This window comes from Stegodyphus dumicola, chromosome X1 (assembly GCF_044657685.1).
Source record: "Stegodyphus dumicola isolate Sdum_Otavi_A_Nest chromosome X1, ASM4465768v1".
Classification (NCBI taxonomy): domain Eukaryota; kingdom Metazoa; phylum Arthropoda; class Arachnida; order Araneae; family Eresidae; genus Stegodyphus; species Stegodyphus dumicola.
The window spans coordinates 9,645,407-9,664,365 of NC_140780.1; the positions used below are offsets into that span (position 1 = coordinate 9,645,407).

At 35.9% G+C, this 18,959-nt stretch overlaps 1 protein-coding gene across 1 annotated transcript in view; it reads right to left on the reverse strand.

Moving 5' to 3' along the window:
* Positions 1-211: 211 nt before the first annotated feature.
* The window catches only part of LOC118181971 (fasciclin-1-like), a 330,859-nt gene continuing 312,111 nt past the window's right edge, over positions 212-18,959 (reverse strand). The window contains exon 13 of the mRNA XM_085808714.1: positions 212-659. Coding sequence (XP_085664840.1) covers positions 436-659 — 224 coding nt within the window. The 3' untranslated portion in view covers positions 212-435. The remainder of the gene's footprint in view (positions 660-18,959) is intronic.

Genomic DNA, 18,959 nt, shown 5'->3' on the forward strand with positions numbered 1-18,959 from the left:
AACTTAAGCATACTTGTTTCAAAATACAAGAGAACGTATTCATGTTTGTATGTTAGACACAGATACACGCCAAACATTAAAAAACTAACGTACTATAACTTTTACGTTTCAATTAACATGAAAATTCATAGTTCAATATAACATTTTCAAACTGAAAAATTTTTAAAGAAAATAACATTTAAAAATTAAAGGGTCCTTACGTACTTCATGTACTTCAGCTATAAACCAATACAAATAAATAAAACCACCTAAATACACATATTACATCAAAGAAAAATAAACTGTTTAACATAGACTAATAATCAAAACTTACACAACAACATGCGGTGACGGTGATTTGAATGGTATTTCGACCCAGCTGACACACTTCTTTGAAATACAGTGGCTTGTCTGATGTTTTGTTTTCACCCCTGTCGATGCAAAGAGGAGTTGCATTTACACAACTTGTGTATACGCAGGCCAGTTAGTGTTCATCTCTCTCTCTTCATGATGGAAACATTTTAACTGTAGCTCTAAATCTGTACGCCACATTAATGTTTGACGTATAGAAGGTTTAAGATGAAAGACATGGTTTCTGACAGCAAGATTATGTTCAAAACGGAAAGGATTCAAGATGACACCATCACGAAAGGGGAAGGTAAGACGTAATTCATCATCTTCTAGAACAAAATGCAGATAGTTTAATTTTAATTACAGGCTTTCATATTTTAATATATGCCATTAAAAAGATAAAATTGTTTCACGACAATGATCTCTAAAAAAATACAGTGCATTTAAGAATTTTAATATATAAATGATTTAACAGACTATCATATTTAAATTAGCAATAAATGGTACTGAATTAAATTCTTGACTAAACTGGTAGTTTTCCAAAAAACGTTAAGTTAAATTTCTAATGCTTGTTAGTTTTCTAACAATGTCATAAAAAATGGACACTAAATACTGTCTAGCATATTTCCTACATATTAGTCTTACTAGGTTGTTTGAAAGAAATTTTTTGTAATCCACAAGGGATTAATTGTATTTGTAACTAGTCATCTTAGTTCTAAACTGTATTGTCACCATATATTTCCACACTTGGACACTTCAAGATTTTTTTGTAAAACATTATGTTACATTCTGTGCATTCCCTTTCTCCCCCCCCCAACGTTCCTTTCAAACCTAAAAATCAAAAGTAACACCTATATTTTTGTATAACTGAAAAGATAAGAATGTTGTTCAAGTAAGAAAAAAAAATTGTTTGGTGATAGAGAATATGGGTTAACACAATGCCTGTGCCCAAAACCTGTTTGCAAAATTTCATTCTACTAAACCAACTGAAGTTCATAAAAAGGAAAAGATTGTGACTGAAGCCAATTGCAAAATAACATGAGAAACTGTTACGAGATTACAATAGCTGAATTCAACCATTCATGATCATGTGAAATGATTTAGTTTCATCTAAAGGCTCGATATAAGAGTTCTACATATCTTCCACAAGAGATTTGCTCCATCAGATTGCCATCCGTGACTGGTTTCTCAAATGTTAAGACAATGCTCTATTTTTATCCAATTACCAACAGAGCATAACTGGCAATAAGAAATGGACTGTTTACAAAAATGTAACAATAAAAATTCAGAACTGACCAATACAAAAGGTGCAATGTTACATAATACTAGATCTGTAACAAGTCTGGTAACATACCAAAAGCCGTTATACCTCAGATGGTATGTGTTACCATACCAAGCATGGCTGTAATGCCTGTTGTTCTCCACTCATTACTCGTTCCACTCTTAAAATCATTTAAACACTAAAACATTTACTTCAAATCAGAAGGAAAAAAAACCACTGAATCAGTTTTTTGTAAGTAAAGATGAGAAATTTTATGAGCATGGAATCATGCCGATATCACAAAAATGGCAAAAGACATTTTGAGCAAAATGGTCAACATATAACTCAGTAAAATAGTTATAAATTATTTAAAGTTTGGGCGAGGAATGGGAACCCCATGGGGAAATAACTACTTTTTGAAAAGCCTATTTCTTCATTTGTCACTGAAAATTAAGAAAGAAGTTTTCACACATCTTAAAAACACACTTTTTTGGGAGGGACAGGAATTGTCAGAAACATTCTAATAGTACAAATTCTTCAAAGCCTCTATACCAAAAGTTTTCAAACAGGAGTAATTCCATAGTTTCGCGACAGAATCCAGAGCGCCCAGACTCCACCTGCTTCCTGCTGTGCCCTTAAAAATTAATCTAAATGTAAAAGAATGTATGTGTACATTTCGAGCTCAGGAAAGGGAATGAATTTCTAGCAATTCTGAAAGGAGTGCATAGGCCAAAACATTTCTGGGCTCTGCTATAGAAAATTAAGAAGCAATGAGATAATTGTTATTTTGCATGCTCTTCCATAGTAACAATATTACACAAAAAATTATTTAACATGTACCTAATAAACATGTATCTGATGTCGTCTTTGCGACTTGTTGAATCTTTCTCTGCTACTTTAGTTCAAAACTTTCTAGTAACACTTAACCACGTGCTTAATCTTTAAACAATTTTAGTGTCAAAGTGATTTTGGTTTTGGCCAATACCAACGAATTGTATTTTGATTGTAACGTAATGATAATTGCATAAGAGAAAAGAAAAATATAAACTGTTTGTACATAACAACTCATTTCGGCATTTTATAAGGACTTCCACAGAAGAATACAAATATTTATTACTTCAAGATTTTTCTGCAGACGAAAAAAATCATGAAAATATACTATCAGCTCACTCGCCAAGTTTCGAAACCAAAACTAATTATCAGTGTTAATTGCTCTTATGTCCTCTGTCACTACGGGATCCCTTGTAGTTGGATGACAGATGTTTGCAATCCTTTAAGAAAACTGAAGTTTCAATAGTGCTAAACGCAAAATCAGGCAAGCTCTGTGTGAGAACTGCAGTTTTCAGTAAAATAACATAACAATTCGGATCTACAGAGAAATACTCGCTGCAACTAATAAGCCCACCAGCGGCCCAGCTTTAAAATCGCTGAACACTCGTAGTTCCCACCTGGATCCCATTCCAGGGGAACAGGCTCGCTGCATGGGCGTTTTCGTGGTTTTCCCCATTGTAACATGTATGCCAGCCAGTTTTCCTTAGAACCACGAAGTCATAGCTCCTCTTAGGCAGATACCCGCCATAACAACAAATAAATATTTACAGGATTACTGTAACATCCAGTTTATAGGATTACTGTAATGAATGAGAAATCGTGATTCATCCGTCCAGGCAACTGTCTTCCACTTATCTCCATTGTCCAATCTCGTTGTTCCCGGTCCCACTGTAAGCGTAGTTGGCAATGACGCTTAATCAACAGAGGCAGACGAGTGGGACATCTGTTGCGCCGTCCAGTGGCGTCCGCTGAGCTGTGTATTCCGAAACACATCTACTTGAACTTACAATGGTATTAAACGGTAAGCTGAGCCACTGTCTGGCGTCGATTTTGCTGTACCTAGCGGGAAAGTCTCAGAAGTCCATTTTCTTTTATCCATCACCTTGACGTCTACTGGTTTCACTTTTATTTATCAGCTATGGATAAGCACTAACAACAGCTGATCGTGATCAACCTACCAGTCCTACGGTTTCGGTGATACTCTTTCCAAATCTTCGGTGATACTTCTTCCAAATCCATTGCAATCTGACCTCTTTCAAATTCGCTTAGAGCCCATTATTCGCAAACCTAAGTGCAAGAATGATTCCTTATCTTCTCCAGCAGCAGCTTAATACCATTCGAACTTAATCACCTGCGTCATCCAGACAAATGCATTCAAAAACATGGGGATGGTCAATGTTTTGGCTCATCGACGTACCTGTAGCTGAATGCATCGCTTACGAAACGTGCTATGATTAAAGCGGAAATAATTTGCTTTAACTGCCAAAAAAGAATTAGAAAACGCTTTAGGTGAGTTTATCTCCTTTTATGGGCGGTTAAAATGGTTATCTCTCGTTTTACGACAGATAAAGCGGGAAAATAAAACTCTCGCAAAATTACAAACATAGTATTGCAAAATGATAAAGCATTTCTGCTCGGTAGTAAGCAAGAGAAAGATATTACAGGTTGCCCTATTAGAAACTAAGTTTATTAAATCATCTTTTAATCGATGAAGTAATAAACTCATATTTACTTCCTTGTACGAAGTAAATAGGAAGTATTGTAATCGCAAAAAGTTTCAGGCAGCATATTTCAACGCAAATATCCATTTTCACCTCTAACGAATGCAATTCAACGATGTTTTTGCTTGACATCTGTACGTAAGGACAGAATACAAGACTCTTCTCCCCAAAAAATTGTTAAACTAATTTAAAATTAATTCTGAAGAGAATTTTTCATGCCGTCTGTGCGTAAGTATATATCTCGCATAACTCAAGAACGAGTAGCCTCAGAACGTTGAAATTTTGTATTTAGGACTGCTGTAACATGTAGATGTGCACCTCGTATTTTGGTTGCAATCGGACCCACCAAAAGGTATATATATATATATATATATATATATATATATCCACTCTGTTACTCGGCTCACTGATCTCAGCTTCTTTATTCTTACATGTTTGTAAATTGCGCATTTTTTGCTTTAAAAATGATTGAATTATGCTGTTGTTCTCTTCCGGTTAAGGGTTTTATGCCTTTAGTAAATATGTATGCAATATTTTTAGAATTATCAACAATTTAAAAGTTGTTTAAGTGCCGCTAAACCTAATAATTTTGTCATGTCGGCCATTGCTTATTTACATTTGAAACAACAGAATAGTAGATTTGTTGCCACTCTAGAGAAAGTAAGCTTCGCAATAACAAAGATAACGACTTCTTTTAATATTGCGAATTAAATCATGCTTAATCCATTCTGGAATTTAGTGGAGGAAATAAGTGTTTAAGATTTACTTCATAATTTTCAATACAGACATTTTGAGTTTTTATGTATTTTTGCCTTGTCGCGAAGTGATAACTAAATATGAATTAAATGAGAAATACTGAATCGTCTGTGAAAAACTTTCTTTTTGTTGTTGTTCTTTGTTTAATTTCTTTTATACATAATTTTAGATTTATTATAGTATTTAAATAGAACATGTGGCAAAGATTAGATAATTCTTAAGATGATATAAATTTTGTCCATTCTGAGTTAAAAAATGATTGAAATGTAGCGCTGTTAAGTGAACCTAGGGCCAAAGAGTCGCTATGGTAAACAAATACAGTGAATTTTAAACAGTGCATTTATTCTATTGCGGTTTATGCGCTATCGCCGAAGTAGATTTAATGGTAAACAAATATAGTGAATTTTAAATAGTGCATTTATTCTATAATGGTTTATGCGCTATCGACGAAGTCGATTTAATTCAATCCAATAACTTTAATTGAAATGAAAAAAAAATGCGTATAATTTAATATTCCGTACAAGGAAGTCATGTGATGCACACATCAGATATTTTTTTATTTGTATAATCGGGTCTCATAGGCATAGAAATAAAATTTTATTTTCTAAAAATCTTTTAAAAATATTCAATTAGCTATTCATAAGTATATAATTTTCGCGCATCTGTTCGCTGTTACCAAAAGACCTGCTAGAGCCGTCTTCTTAAAATGAAAGGATAGTTACCTGTTATACCATCCATTACGAAACTGTCGCCAAGCAGGACGCTTGAAAGCCAGTGATGGATAAGGGTGATAAACACATTCATAACATTTGAGCTTTCGTTTCATGGAATCGGATTGATTTTCGATAAGCCAGCTTTTCTTCTTATGAACAAAGATTAACTGTTATTGCTTTATTTTTTCTTGCATTTTGAAAACTGATTAACATTAGTGACCTGTCTTCTACAGAACAGCAAGCAGTCGGATTACTTTCATAATTATGGGATCTTATCTTTAAAACGTGTGTATTATTGGAAACGATATGGTTCCATGCATATGGCAAACAAAACACTAATAGATTGGAACAATTAGTTACTAGAACTAATTGCTCCAATTCCCATTAAGTTGGAACAAACAGACTGGAAATTAGTACTCGTAGCGTTCTAAAGAGAGCTTTCGGTAAAACCAGGGGGGAGGGGCTAACAGAGCGGTAAAGATCCAGGAAGGCCATTTCCTGAAGGGCGGGTCGAATACTAATTGTTTTTTTAAATAAACGGGCATCAGTTATTTTAGAATTTCCCAAGAACGATTGGTCTAACTCTGGCAGCCCTCCGCCAACTTTCTCATTTGAAAGGGTGATATGTACTACCATTTAAAGTTGCCTTCATGGAGGATATTCTGAGATTTAGTTTGGTTTCTGTAATAAAAGCACTCCAGGACTATCCGCCTAAGGGCAGGGATGCCTTCGTGGAGGAAATTCTAAGGGAAACTGGCTTGTATACACTTTACACATGAGGAAAATGTTCATGCAGGCGCTTCGTTCACCAGGATTTGAACCCTGGATCGAACTACAAGTGTTCAGCGACTTTACCACTCGGCCGCTGGAATTTTCTAAGGAAAACTTAACTGTGTTTATATCATGGAAGGGAGGTAAAAGCTTATGCAGCTGTCTCGTTCCACCGCTGAAAATAAAATTAGAAGTAAGCAATTTTCTTTGGGTTCAAGTTTCTTTCGACAAAGATAAGGAATGTAATAAAAACAACATTATCCTTTCGGTAGAGAGCGGTAAAATCGCTAAACTCTGGTAGTCCTGCGCAGGGCTCAGATCCAGGCGAATGAGCTGGGACATCGAATGTTTTGGGATTTTTCCCCCTGTGTAACGTGAATGCGGAGGCATTTCCCAGTTTAACCCTTCTGACAGAATGAAAAGGATTTAAGAAATTTGATAATTGCATTCAGGAGAATATTTTACACTCTTTAAAGATAAAAATTTAGCGGACTAAAACGAGATCTGAAATTCAAATCATTATTAAAGAAGACAATCTGTAGCTTTTGAAAGGGAAGTAAATTTGCAATTTTGTAGAGTCGTAATAAAAATTTTTCCATCTAACGCAATCGATACAATTTGTTAAATGAAGACATCAAATAATCTCAAATTGTTTCATCATATAGTTTCATAGATGACTTTTATGCACGTGCATTGCCCAACCGGGATACTGGTTTGCGACGCTGAATACTGTTTCAAAGGCATGGTTATTTGTAAAAGTACAGCGTCTGTGTGATATGGGGGCACTACATATGCGGCAAGTCGAAAGTCCTTTCAAGAGGTTGGTGGTAGGAAGCCTTCGGATCCGTCTCCTCTCCCGGGTGCTTTCCTTCAAAATTGAGGGCAGAACTGAGCATAGTAGTAGTTTCACTTGTACAGTCTTAAAGGCTATTGCCAACGATAGGCGCTATCTTGCACTCCTTGCCATGATGAATTTTATCAGCTTGCTCTGATATTACTGCAGAGAAGTGAGATAAGTTAGAACAACAACAAGAACATACATGTGCTCAACTTATATGAAAAATCAACAATAAATCGGACGGCAAGAAATTTTATTTATATTTCGAAACCAAGCCTGCTGAAACTGCTTTTCTAGCAGCACAAGTTTAAGCAGCATCCAATTCCATATTTTAGTGACCAGCACATTTCGTTATAAACTTCCTCGTCATCGTATGATCATAATTGTCATAACATTTGCGAAGAATGATTTCCTACGAGAGTGTTTAACATTTTTTTTGGGGGGGGGGGTGGAAGCAGGTAAACTTTCTTGCGGAGCTGATAAATTAGCTTTGTCGCTAAAGTATTTCCTTCAATTAAAAAAGAAATGTGGAAGAAGCAAAAAATAGTAGACATTATTTCTAATCATAAAGATTTTTCTTTCCAACACCAAGTGCAAAAAAACAGCTAAAAGTTGTTGGAGCAAGTGTTGATAATTTAATACAGTTTATCCTTAAAATTAATTAAATTAATGGATCATCGACTCCTGTTTAGAACATTTCTGAATGGTATAAAATGAAAATTTAAAACCGAACATTTGACAACAAAACAATAAGGAGATATTGTGTTACTCGTTGTATTACATTTTTAGCTCCATAATAATGCAGTTTGAGGGTTTCTCTTTTTCGACCACGGATTGTGTAGTGGTTCCATCTACATTTGAACCTTGTAACTAATAGTTCAAACACATTCTATACTTATATCTTCCATATTTATTATTTTAGTATTTCTCTCTTGTTCAACTTATATTTTTTAAAAACAAAAGTAAAAATAAAGTTTGAGTTTTATGCCTTAAAATAAAAACACAGAAAATTATCTATTAATATTTTACTTGGAATACTATAATATAGTTCTAACAATTGCCAAGCGATGTCGCCACTGCTGCGACATGATAAATGCTACTGAGAGTACAGAGCGATGATTTACTGTTCGTATTACTCGCAAAATATCCTAGGATTCTCAATTTAAATGGACTTTTTAGATTAACATTTTAATAATATAAATAAATAGTTTTTGCTAACGTTAAAACACTGAAATTACCTATAATAACAATTGAGACCAAAACGCATAAATCCTAAGCGTTTTATAGAAGTTTTATATAATCTATATGTGAGGAAGTAAGAACTTGTTGATACAAATGTTTTGAATTCCCCAAATCTTCAATTTTCTGAACAGCAAAATCACTCCTTCATTGTCAATACAAGAAAATACTGAAATTCAGATAATTTTAGTTTTTCATTTCGCCTCTCCTTTCGGAAAATATTCCCGACGAGTAGCAAACGAATATTCTAACTGGAATTCTTAAGAATAGCGGGTTTTGTAATTCAAAGCGCACCCAAGATCATCAATACCGAAACTATCGGAAAGTTGTCATTTGAAACAGCAGAACCCTAAGAAATCAACACACGGAAGTAGTACGCAGGTCCGAACCATAGAATTATAGAGAAATCCTCGAATTGGAATCAATGAAGACACTCGGGGGCAATCGCTGAATATAACGCCATAGACAGAAACAGTTCATGGATGTTAATTAAAAAATTATATTACAGGATCTGCCGCCCAAACGGGATAGTCATTAGTGACTCTGACTGCCGTATCGAAGCGTCCCGGTTCGAATCCCGGATCAGGCAGGGGTGTTTATAAATGCATAGTGTCTGTGTGGCATGGTGGCATTCTAAGTGAAAGTAATGCAAACTAGGTAAAAATATATTTTAGGGTGCCCCTTGGCGAAAATTGTCGATTGGCCAGCAAGGCACAATTTCAAGATGGCCGCTACACAAAACCAAAATAACAAGTCAAAGAGTTACACAAACTTGGTGGTCATGCACACATCGATCTATTTTCACTTAAAAAAATCAGAAGAATGATGACCTCATATAATGTTAAAAAAAAAGTTGAACAAAATTTGTAGACAATCGAAGCTCAATAAACTGCTATTTAAATCACACAATGAAATAACATGAAAAAAGGAAATACGTGTTATCGCATAAACTCACTACAAAAAGGAAATATCGGCCTACCATATTTAGAAATTTGTGCGTCTTCAGGCTTGTGGCACACAAAATTCCTTAACTCTGGTTTCCGGATCTTTAAATATCACTGCATGATTTACTGATAAGTCAACGAAGCCATTACCAAAAACAAAATGAAATGATTTCCAGCAGTTGGATATGACACGCCGAAATTAAAAAAGAAGGGAGGATTGCAAGTTTTAGAATAATTTACATAGATTGAAGCTTTCCAAATGGTCTAGAGTTTGCCTACTATGGTATATCGTGCAATCCCACCGTACGCCCCGCATCCAGTATTTATAAAAAATAATGATGTAATGTGATTATGTAGGGCATAAGTAGATAACAAAGTAGTCTGAATGTCTGAATACAATTTGAAATTCACAAATTAAATTGAACATCTGTTTGGGTGCAACAAAAATAGGAGATAAACATAATTAGTAAACAGATAAACATAATGAAATAATTATAATTAGTACTGACAACACATTATAATGAATTGTAATAATAATCCTAAAGAGGTTCATGTCCAAGGGTTATTTCAGACATAAAGGTTCATTGCAGTTTATAAAGTTTTCGAGTGGAGTCATTTTGTCCATAATCACAGCATGTAAAAGTTCACTAAATTTATGCGGTATGTAGACTTGCAATTGACAGAGATCTAGTCCGCAGGAAGAGAGTCGTTGCATAATTTTTTGAAACTTTGGGTACTGATGTTTATCTTTAATTAGAAACTTTCGAATGCTAGGAGATCAGTTCGTGGAGATTTTATGTGAATATCCTCAGTTCAGGGGGATGAGAAAGTGTAATGATCAGGAGCTTCACATATGCAGACATCCGAGTTCGCCATATTTCTTGCCCAGAAATATATGGCGAAGAGTCCGTGTCCTGTTGTATAGTAATTTAATGAAGAATTCGAGCACACAGATGCGAAGCTTACATTGGAAGCCAAGTTACATATATTAAATCTTGCCAAAATTTTCAAGCAAATTGTTTTAGTTGGTACTTGAAATTTGAGCGAGGCTACGGAATGATGATTTCATAACCATCTTGATTAATTAGCTGCTTCTTTGGCTAACCACCAAATACCCAGTTTACCACCGGCAGCCATTTTACGATGCGAAAAAGCACAAAATTACGCCACGTACTACCTAACTGACATTGAACGAAGAAAGAAGCCCTTACAAATATTTTTCCATTAGTCAAATTCACCGCAATCACGTCATAACATTCAACTACTCAGACTGGTAGTTCGGTCCGAGGTTCGAATCCCGCGAACAGGCTGGCTGCATGGGCATTTTCGTGGTTTTCCCCATGTGTAACGTGTATACGAGTCAGTTTCCCTTAGAGTCCTCCACGAAGGCATCCCTCCCCTTGGGCAGATAGCCCTAGCGTGCTTTGCCATAATTAAATACACACGCTCAACTACTCAGGTTACCATAAATGAAACAATTTGGTGATAATCCAAGAGGTAAAATATAGATAAACTCAAACTTGAATATTAAGCAATAAAAAAAAAAATCAACAACATCGTGAGACTGTCTAGTGCTATGTATTACATGAAGAACAGGCGAGACACTTTAAAACACATAGTTAAGTAAAAAAATCATATCACACATTAATTTTAATTCCGAAAGTGGCTTATATGAACAGCCTCATATTTAAATTTCATTTTATTCATTTACATTAAGTGCGTACATTGGTTTTATGTGAGTACGGCAAAGCTTGGAGGGCTATTTGCCTAAGAGAAGGGATGCTTCGTGAATGATTTATGTTGTAAATCGGTTCGTATATATGTTGCTCATACGAAAAAGCACTAAAACGCCCATGCAAGGCAACCCGTTGGCGGGATTTTGAACTCGGACTGAACTACTAGAGTTGAGCGACTTTACCGCTCGGTAGCTGGTGGGCGCTTCCAGTTATCTAAGAGTTTAATATTTTATTGCAGTTATTTTATTTAGAAGCAATAAATGTACTTTGTAATAGCAGTATTCTAGAGATTTTTTTTTGAATGAAAATTTAGCACATTCATTCAAAACAAAATATTCCACAAATATTTCAGTGAAAGTACTTAATACTTTTTGAGGAGGAGGGGGGGGCTAATCACGCAAATGACTTCAAACGTTCGATTGGCTCTTTTCAGTATAAGAAGGAGAGGAGTGTTACAGAAGAGAGGAGTGTTTCACAATGTGACTCAGGAAATTATGTTTAATGCTTTTTAATGTCACAATGTGATAACACCCTGTGAAATATGAACAAAGTAATTACTGGATAAGATTATCAAATGTAACTTTAATCAGAGGCGTAAACAAATTTTCAACAACTGCTAATACGCTGCAAATTTTAACGCGTAATTTTGGATATGGTAAATGAAGGTATATTTGTTTTACATTACGTACCAAATTCTGATGCGATTCTTAATTTGAACAAAAACTATGTATGTGTGTTGCTTAGTAAGTTCGTAATGGACTTGGTAACTATGAAATTTAGTAAAGGAAACTTAGTATACAACTAGCATCAGCTGTATTTGTAATCAGCTTCTCGGGTAGTGTTCTGTTCTATGGATCAGATTCTGAAATATAGGCATGTATGCACCAGTGTATGTGTATATGTGTACACACACGCACATACATTCGTACGTACATACGTATATGCATACAAGAACACATCCATGCATGCATATATACTACATATCTGAATCCGGTCTGATAACAGAACAGTACGCCTCTTGTGCCATACACAATACACGACAACCATTCTTATTTTAATTTCTTTATTGATATTTGTGCGAGTGTCAAAGATAAGCATGGACAGTGTTTTCATCAGTAAATAACAACACTGCAAGCAAGATAAAAAGAAGTCTAGTTCAACGATATTGGTCAATTTTTATTAGAACATTAAAAACAATGGGACACAAGTTAGCTACGAACCACAAACTGAAATGCTTACGTATTTCTGAAGCCTTAAATATTTACAGCGTTTTTCTTAAACATTCATTAGTGTATCGCTACTGTCTGCCGCGTTTTCTTCTACAAAGGAGCTGCTTTAGTTAGAAATATATATATATATATATATATATATTAATATTTGTAACTTTTCTTAGATATACGTATTCGTGTTCAAGGGGTGAAATTCAGGAAGAAAAAGCATATTTCATTTCTTTCTGTTAGTTATGATGAAATTTCAAAATACAAGGAAAATATTGGTTATAAAAAGTTCCGAGAGTTTAACATGAATTTTGCTATAATTTCTAAACAAGAGATAATCTTAGAAAGTAAATGGCGTATTCATATTCAGGATGTAAAATGTAGTAATGAAAAGTTCATTTTATGATTGTCAAGGTTTCGATTATTGAGATTACGGCAAAACACACTAGGACTCTCTGCCTAAGGGGATGAACTCGTGAAGAATTTTCTAAAGGAAACTGGCTCGTGTACACGTTACACATGGGTAAATCCACGAAAACGCCCATACAGCCAACCCGTTCGCGGGATTTAAAGCTCCTATCGAACTACGAATACCAGTATTCAGCGTCATTACCGCTCTGCCACAGATTGGCCTCATCATTGTATAGAAAAATGTGAAAATTTGATGAACATGATGCCGTTCCACTCCTTATCCTGCCAATCATCTCTGTAGGTCATAAGTGATTGGTTTGGTTTATTTGATCATGGCAAAGCACTCAAGAGCTATATGATTAAGGGAAGGGATTACTTCGTGAAGGACGTTCTAAGGGAAACTGGCTCGTATACATATTACACATGTGGTAAGCAACAAAAACGCTCATGCAGCCAGCGCGTTCACGGTGATATTCGAAACTCAAACCCAACTACCAGTGTTCAGCGACTATGACCGCTGGTGGGCCATGTCACCAGTGGTGTCAAACTGTAAGCAATACCATAATTGATGTGACTTGCGGAATTAACGTTCACAGAGTACCTATGCTTCATTTAATTCGTAAAAAAGAATACCTGGTATAATTTTATACACATGTAATTTATAATATACACAACGGATATTTTATTAAACAACTCCATCATTATGTTAATTAATAAAACATACTTTTAAAGCTATATATTATGCACCTGGTAGAGAATTCTTCGATTTTCACTCTTAAATTAAAACAATTTCTTTTTCTTTCCTTCATTTTTTTAAAATATTTCAATTCATTTTCTCTTCAGGTATAAAATTGGAAGTGCTTAAGAAGAATTTTAATTATTAATAATTACTTTCCTGGTTTTAAAACTCGGAAACATTTCTGAGAAATAAGACATTAATCCGTAATTTATACTAGAGAATAATCATACATTTTACTCTGTTTACATAATTTCTAAAATGCTAAACTCTAAAGTACAGAATTGCTGAATTGTATAGTACTGACACAGTATTGCGCTTTCTAAACCAGTGATTAAACATTATTAACTCTCGTAGAAACTGTTACCTGCTTTGGAAACATTTCTAGCTTAATCTAATTTTTCGCAATTTTACGATTTATTAGAGATGAAATGCTAAAGGTTACGGTAAAAGTATAGTTTAGGGTACCCCTTGGCGAAACTTGGCAATTTTTGGAGATACATGGATACCGATTTTGTGCAATTCTTTGACTCGTTATTTTGGCTTGCGAAGAGGCGAGTTTTAACCCCAAAATCGCCGCTACACAAAGCCAAAATAACGAGACAAACTCGGTATCCATGTACACATCGACTTATTTTCACTTTAAAAAAAAATCTTCGAATTGCACAAAAATGGCATTGCGCACGCCTTTGACTTTATCCATGTACACGTCGACCTATTTTCACTTAAAAAAATTCCCCGAATTGCCCAAAAAATGGCATTGCGCATTCTTTTAACTTTATCCACGTACACGTCGACCTATTTTCACTTAAAAAAATTCCAGAATTCCACAAACTTGCATCGCGCACTCCCTTTACTTTGTCCATGTACACATTGATATATTTTCACTTAAAAAAGTCAAAGGAGCACCAAATTCTACAATATAGGCAAACAAAAAAATGCATAATCTCAATAAAATACATTTTAAACCAAACAATAAAATAACATAAAAAAGGAAAAAAATGTTATACATTTAAGCACTACCAAAAGGAAATATTCACTTACCATCCTTTTCGAGTTTTCTTCATACACCCAGAGGCCACGTAAAAATCAAAATATCAATCATACTCAAATGACTTTTTTCAAACCAGATACTCTTTCTGATCGAAGGCTTCGCATAGTGACCATCTAAACCTTTCTTCCTACAAACCCATTCAAATCCGTCTAAACGGTTTTTACGTTCGACTAGACGCATATCCTTCCTACATACAGGACACTCATAATGGCTACTAAGTAAACTTTTATTTACACACCAGTCAATTAAAGCTCTTTTCCCCTTTCGCTCCAAATCGTACAGAAACTTCAAATTAATCTTACTACATTCGGCCATTCTGCCGTCTAAAGAATCAAACCAACACACACCACAAAAACGCTTACAAACCATCCCATGATTCAAAATTTCCCAGAATCATGCACCTGATTACGTCACAATAGGGTTTCCATAACAGTCAATTACTCAGGCTACCATAAATGAAACAACTTGGCGATAAATCAAACAACTTGGCGATGAATCAAACAACAACTTCGCCATAATACAAGAGATACCTTAAAGTCTACTCTACACAAAGTTACTTATCGAATGTAAATTGTGGTTTTCACGCCTTTTTTTATAAAGATTCCCGAAATATCAATATTTATCGATAGACATTCTCAATCTATGAAATGAAAACATACTTTAGCAATTTTAAATAAATTTCAATCAGATAAATAAGCATTACGTGATACGTTAATGAAATAAAACACTTACATTCTTTTTCAAAATCTTTCTGCAATTTTGTTGTGGTCTCTTTTCGCTTAAAAAAAACAGAGAATTATAGAGGGGACTCTGTTTCGGCAACATCGGCTGTCGAGGACAGGCATTTCCTCGTTACTCCCTTTGGTAAATTCTAAATTTCTGCAGAAATTTTACTCCAGTTGAAAACAACGCATACGAGAATGCCCTTGTAGCTTGACTGAAGTATCTTTATGAGCATGTTTGCCGAAAGAACACTTATGCGCATGGTTACCGAAACAATAGTTATGCGCATGGTTACTAGAATTTCGTCTATTCTGAAAATTTGGCGACTAAGGTGTTTGCGTTAATACGTAAGAGTGAATACTGGTACTTCGGTTCGGGGTTCGAGTCCCGAAGGACGGGCTGGCTGCATGGGGGTTTTCACCATGTGTAACGTGAATACGAGCAGTTTCCCATAAAACGACCTCCACGGGACATCCCTCCCTTTCCGTACAGTGCCTAAGTGCGGAGCACACAATAAGTAAAAGAAATACCTAAGTGTTTAAGACCTATAAATGTTTAGGATAAAAATTAAACTAAATTTTTCAATGTCATTTGTGAAAACTAGTAAAAATTATGGGACGAAGATATGTTTCCAAACCTGGCACAGAATTAAGTTTTGCACTTTCAACAATAAATAGATTGAATGCTTTAAGCTACTTTTACAAAATTCTAATAGTAATGCTAGACAGTGTGCTTCCAATGTGGGAAGAATGTAGCTGTTTCGCCTCTTAAGTACCTGTACTATTTCCTAGGATAGCAGACATACACGCGTTTCCTTGGAAATGCATACTTGTCTCTCTAAAACTGACAAGTTTTATGATAAAATCGCAGGAGGTTTTAAAATTCATAATTTTAGTGAATGAAATATCTACTTCTATTTCATTTTGCAAGATAAGTATTATTTGGTAATGATATTCCTTTATTCCAGTCGAGTGATTAGAGGGGTGGGGTCGGTCCGTCCTGAACGGCACTTTTTTGTATGGATCATACAGGCACGTAAAGAATAATAGGATTCTTAATTGCATACCGAATTAATCTGTGTGGGGGGGAATAGCTTTTACTCGAAGTAAAGTATTTTAAATATGTCGCTACAAGATATTAACAGGTAATTTTACTTTTACATACCCCTTTTTATACCTTTTACACTCCGTCGAAACTTTTGAATGAAAAACACGAATATCAACTAAGTTGTGATTCCTTAGGCAGAATTCCTTATTGGGAGAGAAATATTTCGAGAGTTTTATTTCCGTTATTGTTAGGGAAAACGAAATAGGTATTTAACTTTCGAATTTCTGCAAGTTATTCTAAAATGCAATCTCCAAAACAAAGCAAAAAAATACTGTAATTTTCTTGCGAACTTTCCTCACAACTGCTGTTAAGTGCCGCTAGTTGTGAGAAGTATTCTAAAAACATTATATTAAGAGTATTTCTGAACTGTAAATGTTTGTATTTAAGAAATCTTTCAACACTATCTCTATTAAAGCCATTCTAACCATCAAGTCAAGGGTTATCATTGAATGTTTTGAAAACAAACAAACGAATTTAAAAAAAAGCAGACTAATAATAATGTAATTTTAAAACTTTCGAATTAAAACTTTTCTTCAAAAATAAGTATAGAGTTCAAATTTATTTCCCTATATATCATTGTTTACACATTTGTTTAGCTATTTGTTTCACTATCAAGAGGGACGGTTAAATCAGCGACCGCCCAAGGCGGCAAAAGATCTCAACGTCGGGAAAACTTGCGTAAATGTGCCGACACCCTTACACAAGTTGACCGTTTACGCGGATTCCTGGGCATTAAGCTTCAGCTTGTACCTTAAAGAATGCAGCCTTTTCAAGTTTCCGGGAGGTATTGTGAAGATGGAAGTGAACAGTCGCCAACTTAATTAATGGTACTAGTAGTACCTTATGCAAGTTAGACATCGTCCATCAATACCTTCATGAAGTTCAGATTTAACCATCAAGAATGCAACTTGCATCAAGGTGCCGTGACGCTGATGTTAAGGTCTAAGGGAATAATCATCAACTTCTTAGGTGACAGCATTAAGAAGAATTTAAATTTTTACAATGAAGAATGGGGCATTCATTAAAATTCAGGATCTTTCATTTAAGATGTAAGTGAACAGTCGCCTACTTGAATAAAGATGCTGGCACCTTTTCCAAGTTAACTGTTGCTAGTGAAGAAAGCGCGGATGAACTCCAGATTACACCACGAAGAAAGCAGCCGTCATCAAAATACTGGGACACCCAAGTGAACAGTCGTTGATTTCAATGAAGGTACCATGACTTTAGGAATTTCACTTTTACCATGAAGAAGCCTGGCTTCATCAAGATTTCTGACCGTGTCTGTAAAGATCTAAGTTAATATAAAGGCGAGTCAAATGAAAGTGAGCCAACCCCTCCTCAGCAAGAATGGTTCGGTCCATCATCTGCGGCGCATGCGCGTAGCACAGAGACAGCCTTCATTTACGAAAGTGGCGCGAAAGTGTGAGGTTAAAGTTCTTTAAGGCGCTCTTACACTGGGTTGAAGACGGTAGCGTGACATAATGGACTCTCCAAAAGAGGAACAGCGTGGTGTAGTCAGGTTTTTGACAGCTGAAGGTGTTTCCCAACATGAAATTAGTCGCCGTATGACTGCTGTGTACGGTGAACATTGCATCGCATTGGCCACTGTGAAGCGTTGGAGCAAACGGTTCAGAGAAGGACGTGAAAGTTGCAAAGACGATCCAAGACCGGGCCAAAGCCACCTTGCAATCACCCCCGACACAATTGCACAGGTTGATGAGCTGATTAGACAAGAACGAAGGATAAGCATCGATGAACTGGCAGAGCGTGTGAACATCAGTCACGGTTCGGTTCACACCATAATTCATGATCATCTCGGTTATTGGCTTTTGTGTGCTCAATGGATGCCCAAGATTTTGAACGACCGCCAGAAGACGGAGAGGTTCGGCGCTGCTTTGACTCATCTCATCCGGTATCACAATGAGGGTGACGACTTCTTGTCTGCAATTGTGACCGGAGACGAATCATGGTGCCACCACTACGAACCTGAAACATGCCGGCAAAGCTTACAGTGGAAACATTTGAATTCACCACCCCCGAAGAAAGCAAAGGCTGTCATTTCCTCGGGAAAGGTGCTATTGACTTTTCTTTTCGATCGTCAGGGGCCATTACTGATTGAATTTGCTAAACGTGGAGAGACTATCAATAGCTCGCGGTATTGGATCGGCTGCGTGTCGCAATCAAGAACAAACGACCTGGAAGATTGACGAATGGTGTGATCTTGCTACACGACAATGCTCGTCCCCACGTCGCTGATGTGGTTAAGACACAACTGGCAAAGTTCAAGTGGGACACGCTGCAACATCCTCCATACAGCCCAGATTTGTCGCCATGCGACTTTCACATTTTTGGGAAACTGAAAAAACATCTGAAGGGTACCAGATTCGTGTCGGACGACGCCGTGACGGAGTCGGTTACAGACTTTTTGAATCAACAGCCCAAGGAGTTTTATGAGACGGGGATCACACGGCTCATTTGTCATTGGGATAAATGTCTCAATGTTCATGGAGACTACCTTTAAATAAAGTACTCTGTTTGTCATATATTCGCATTGGCTCACTTTCATTTGAC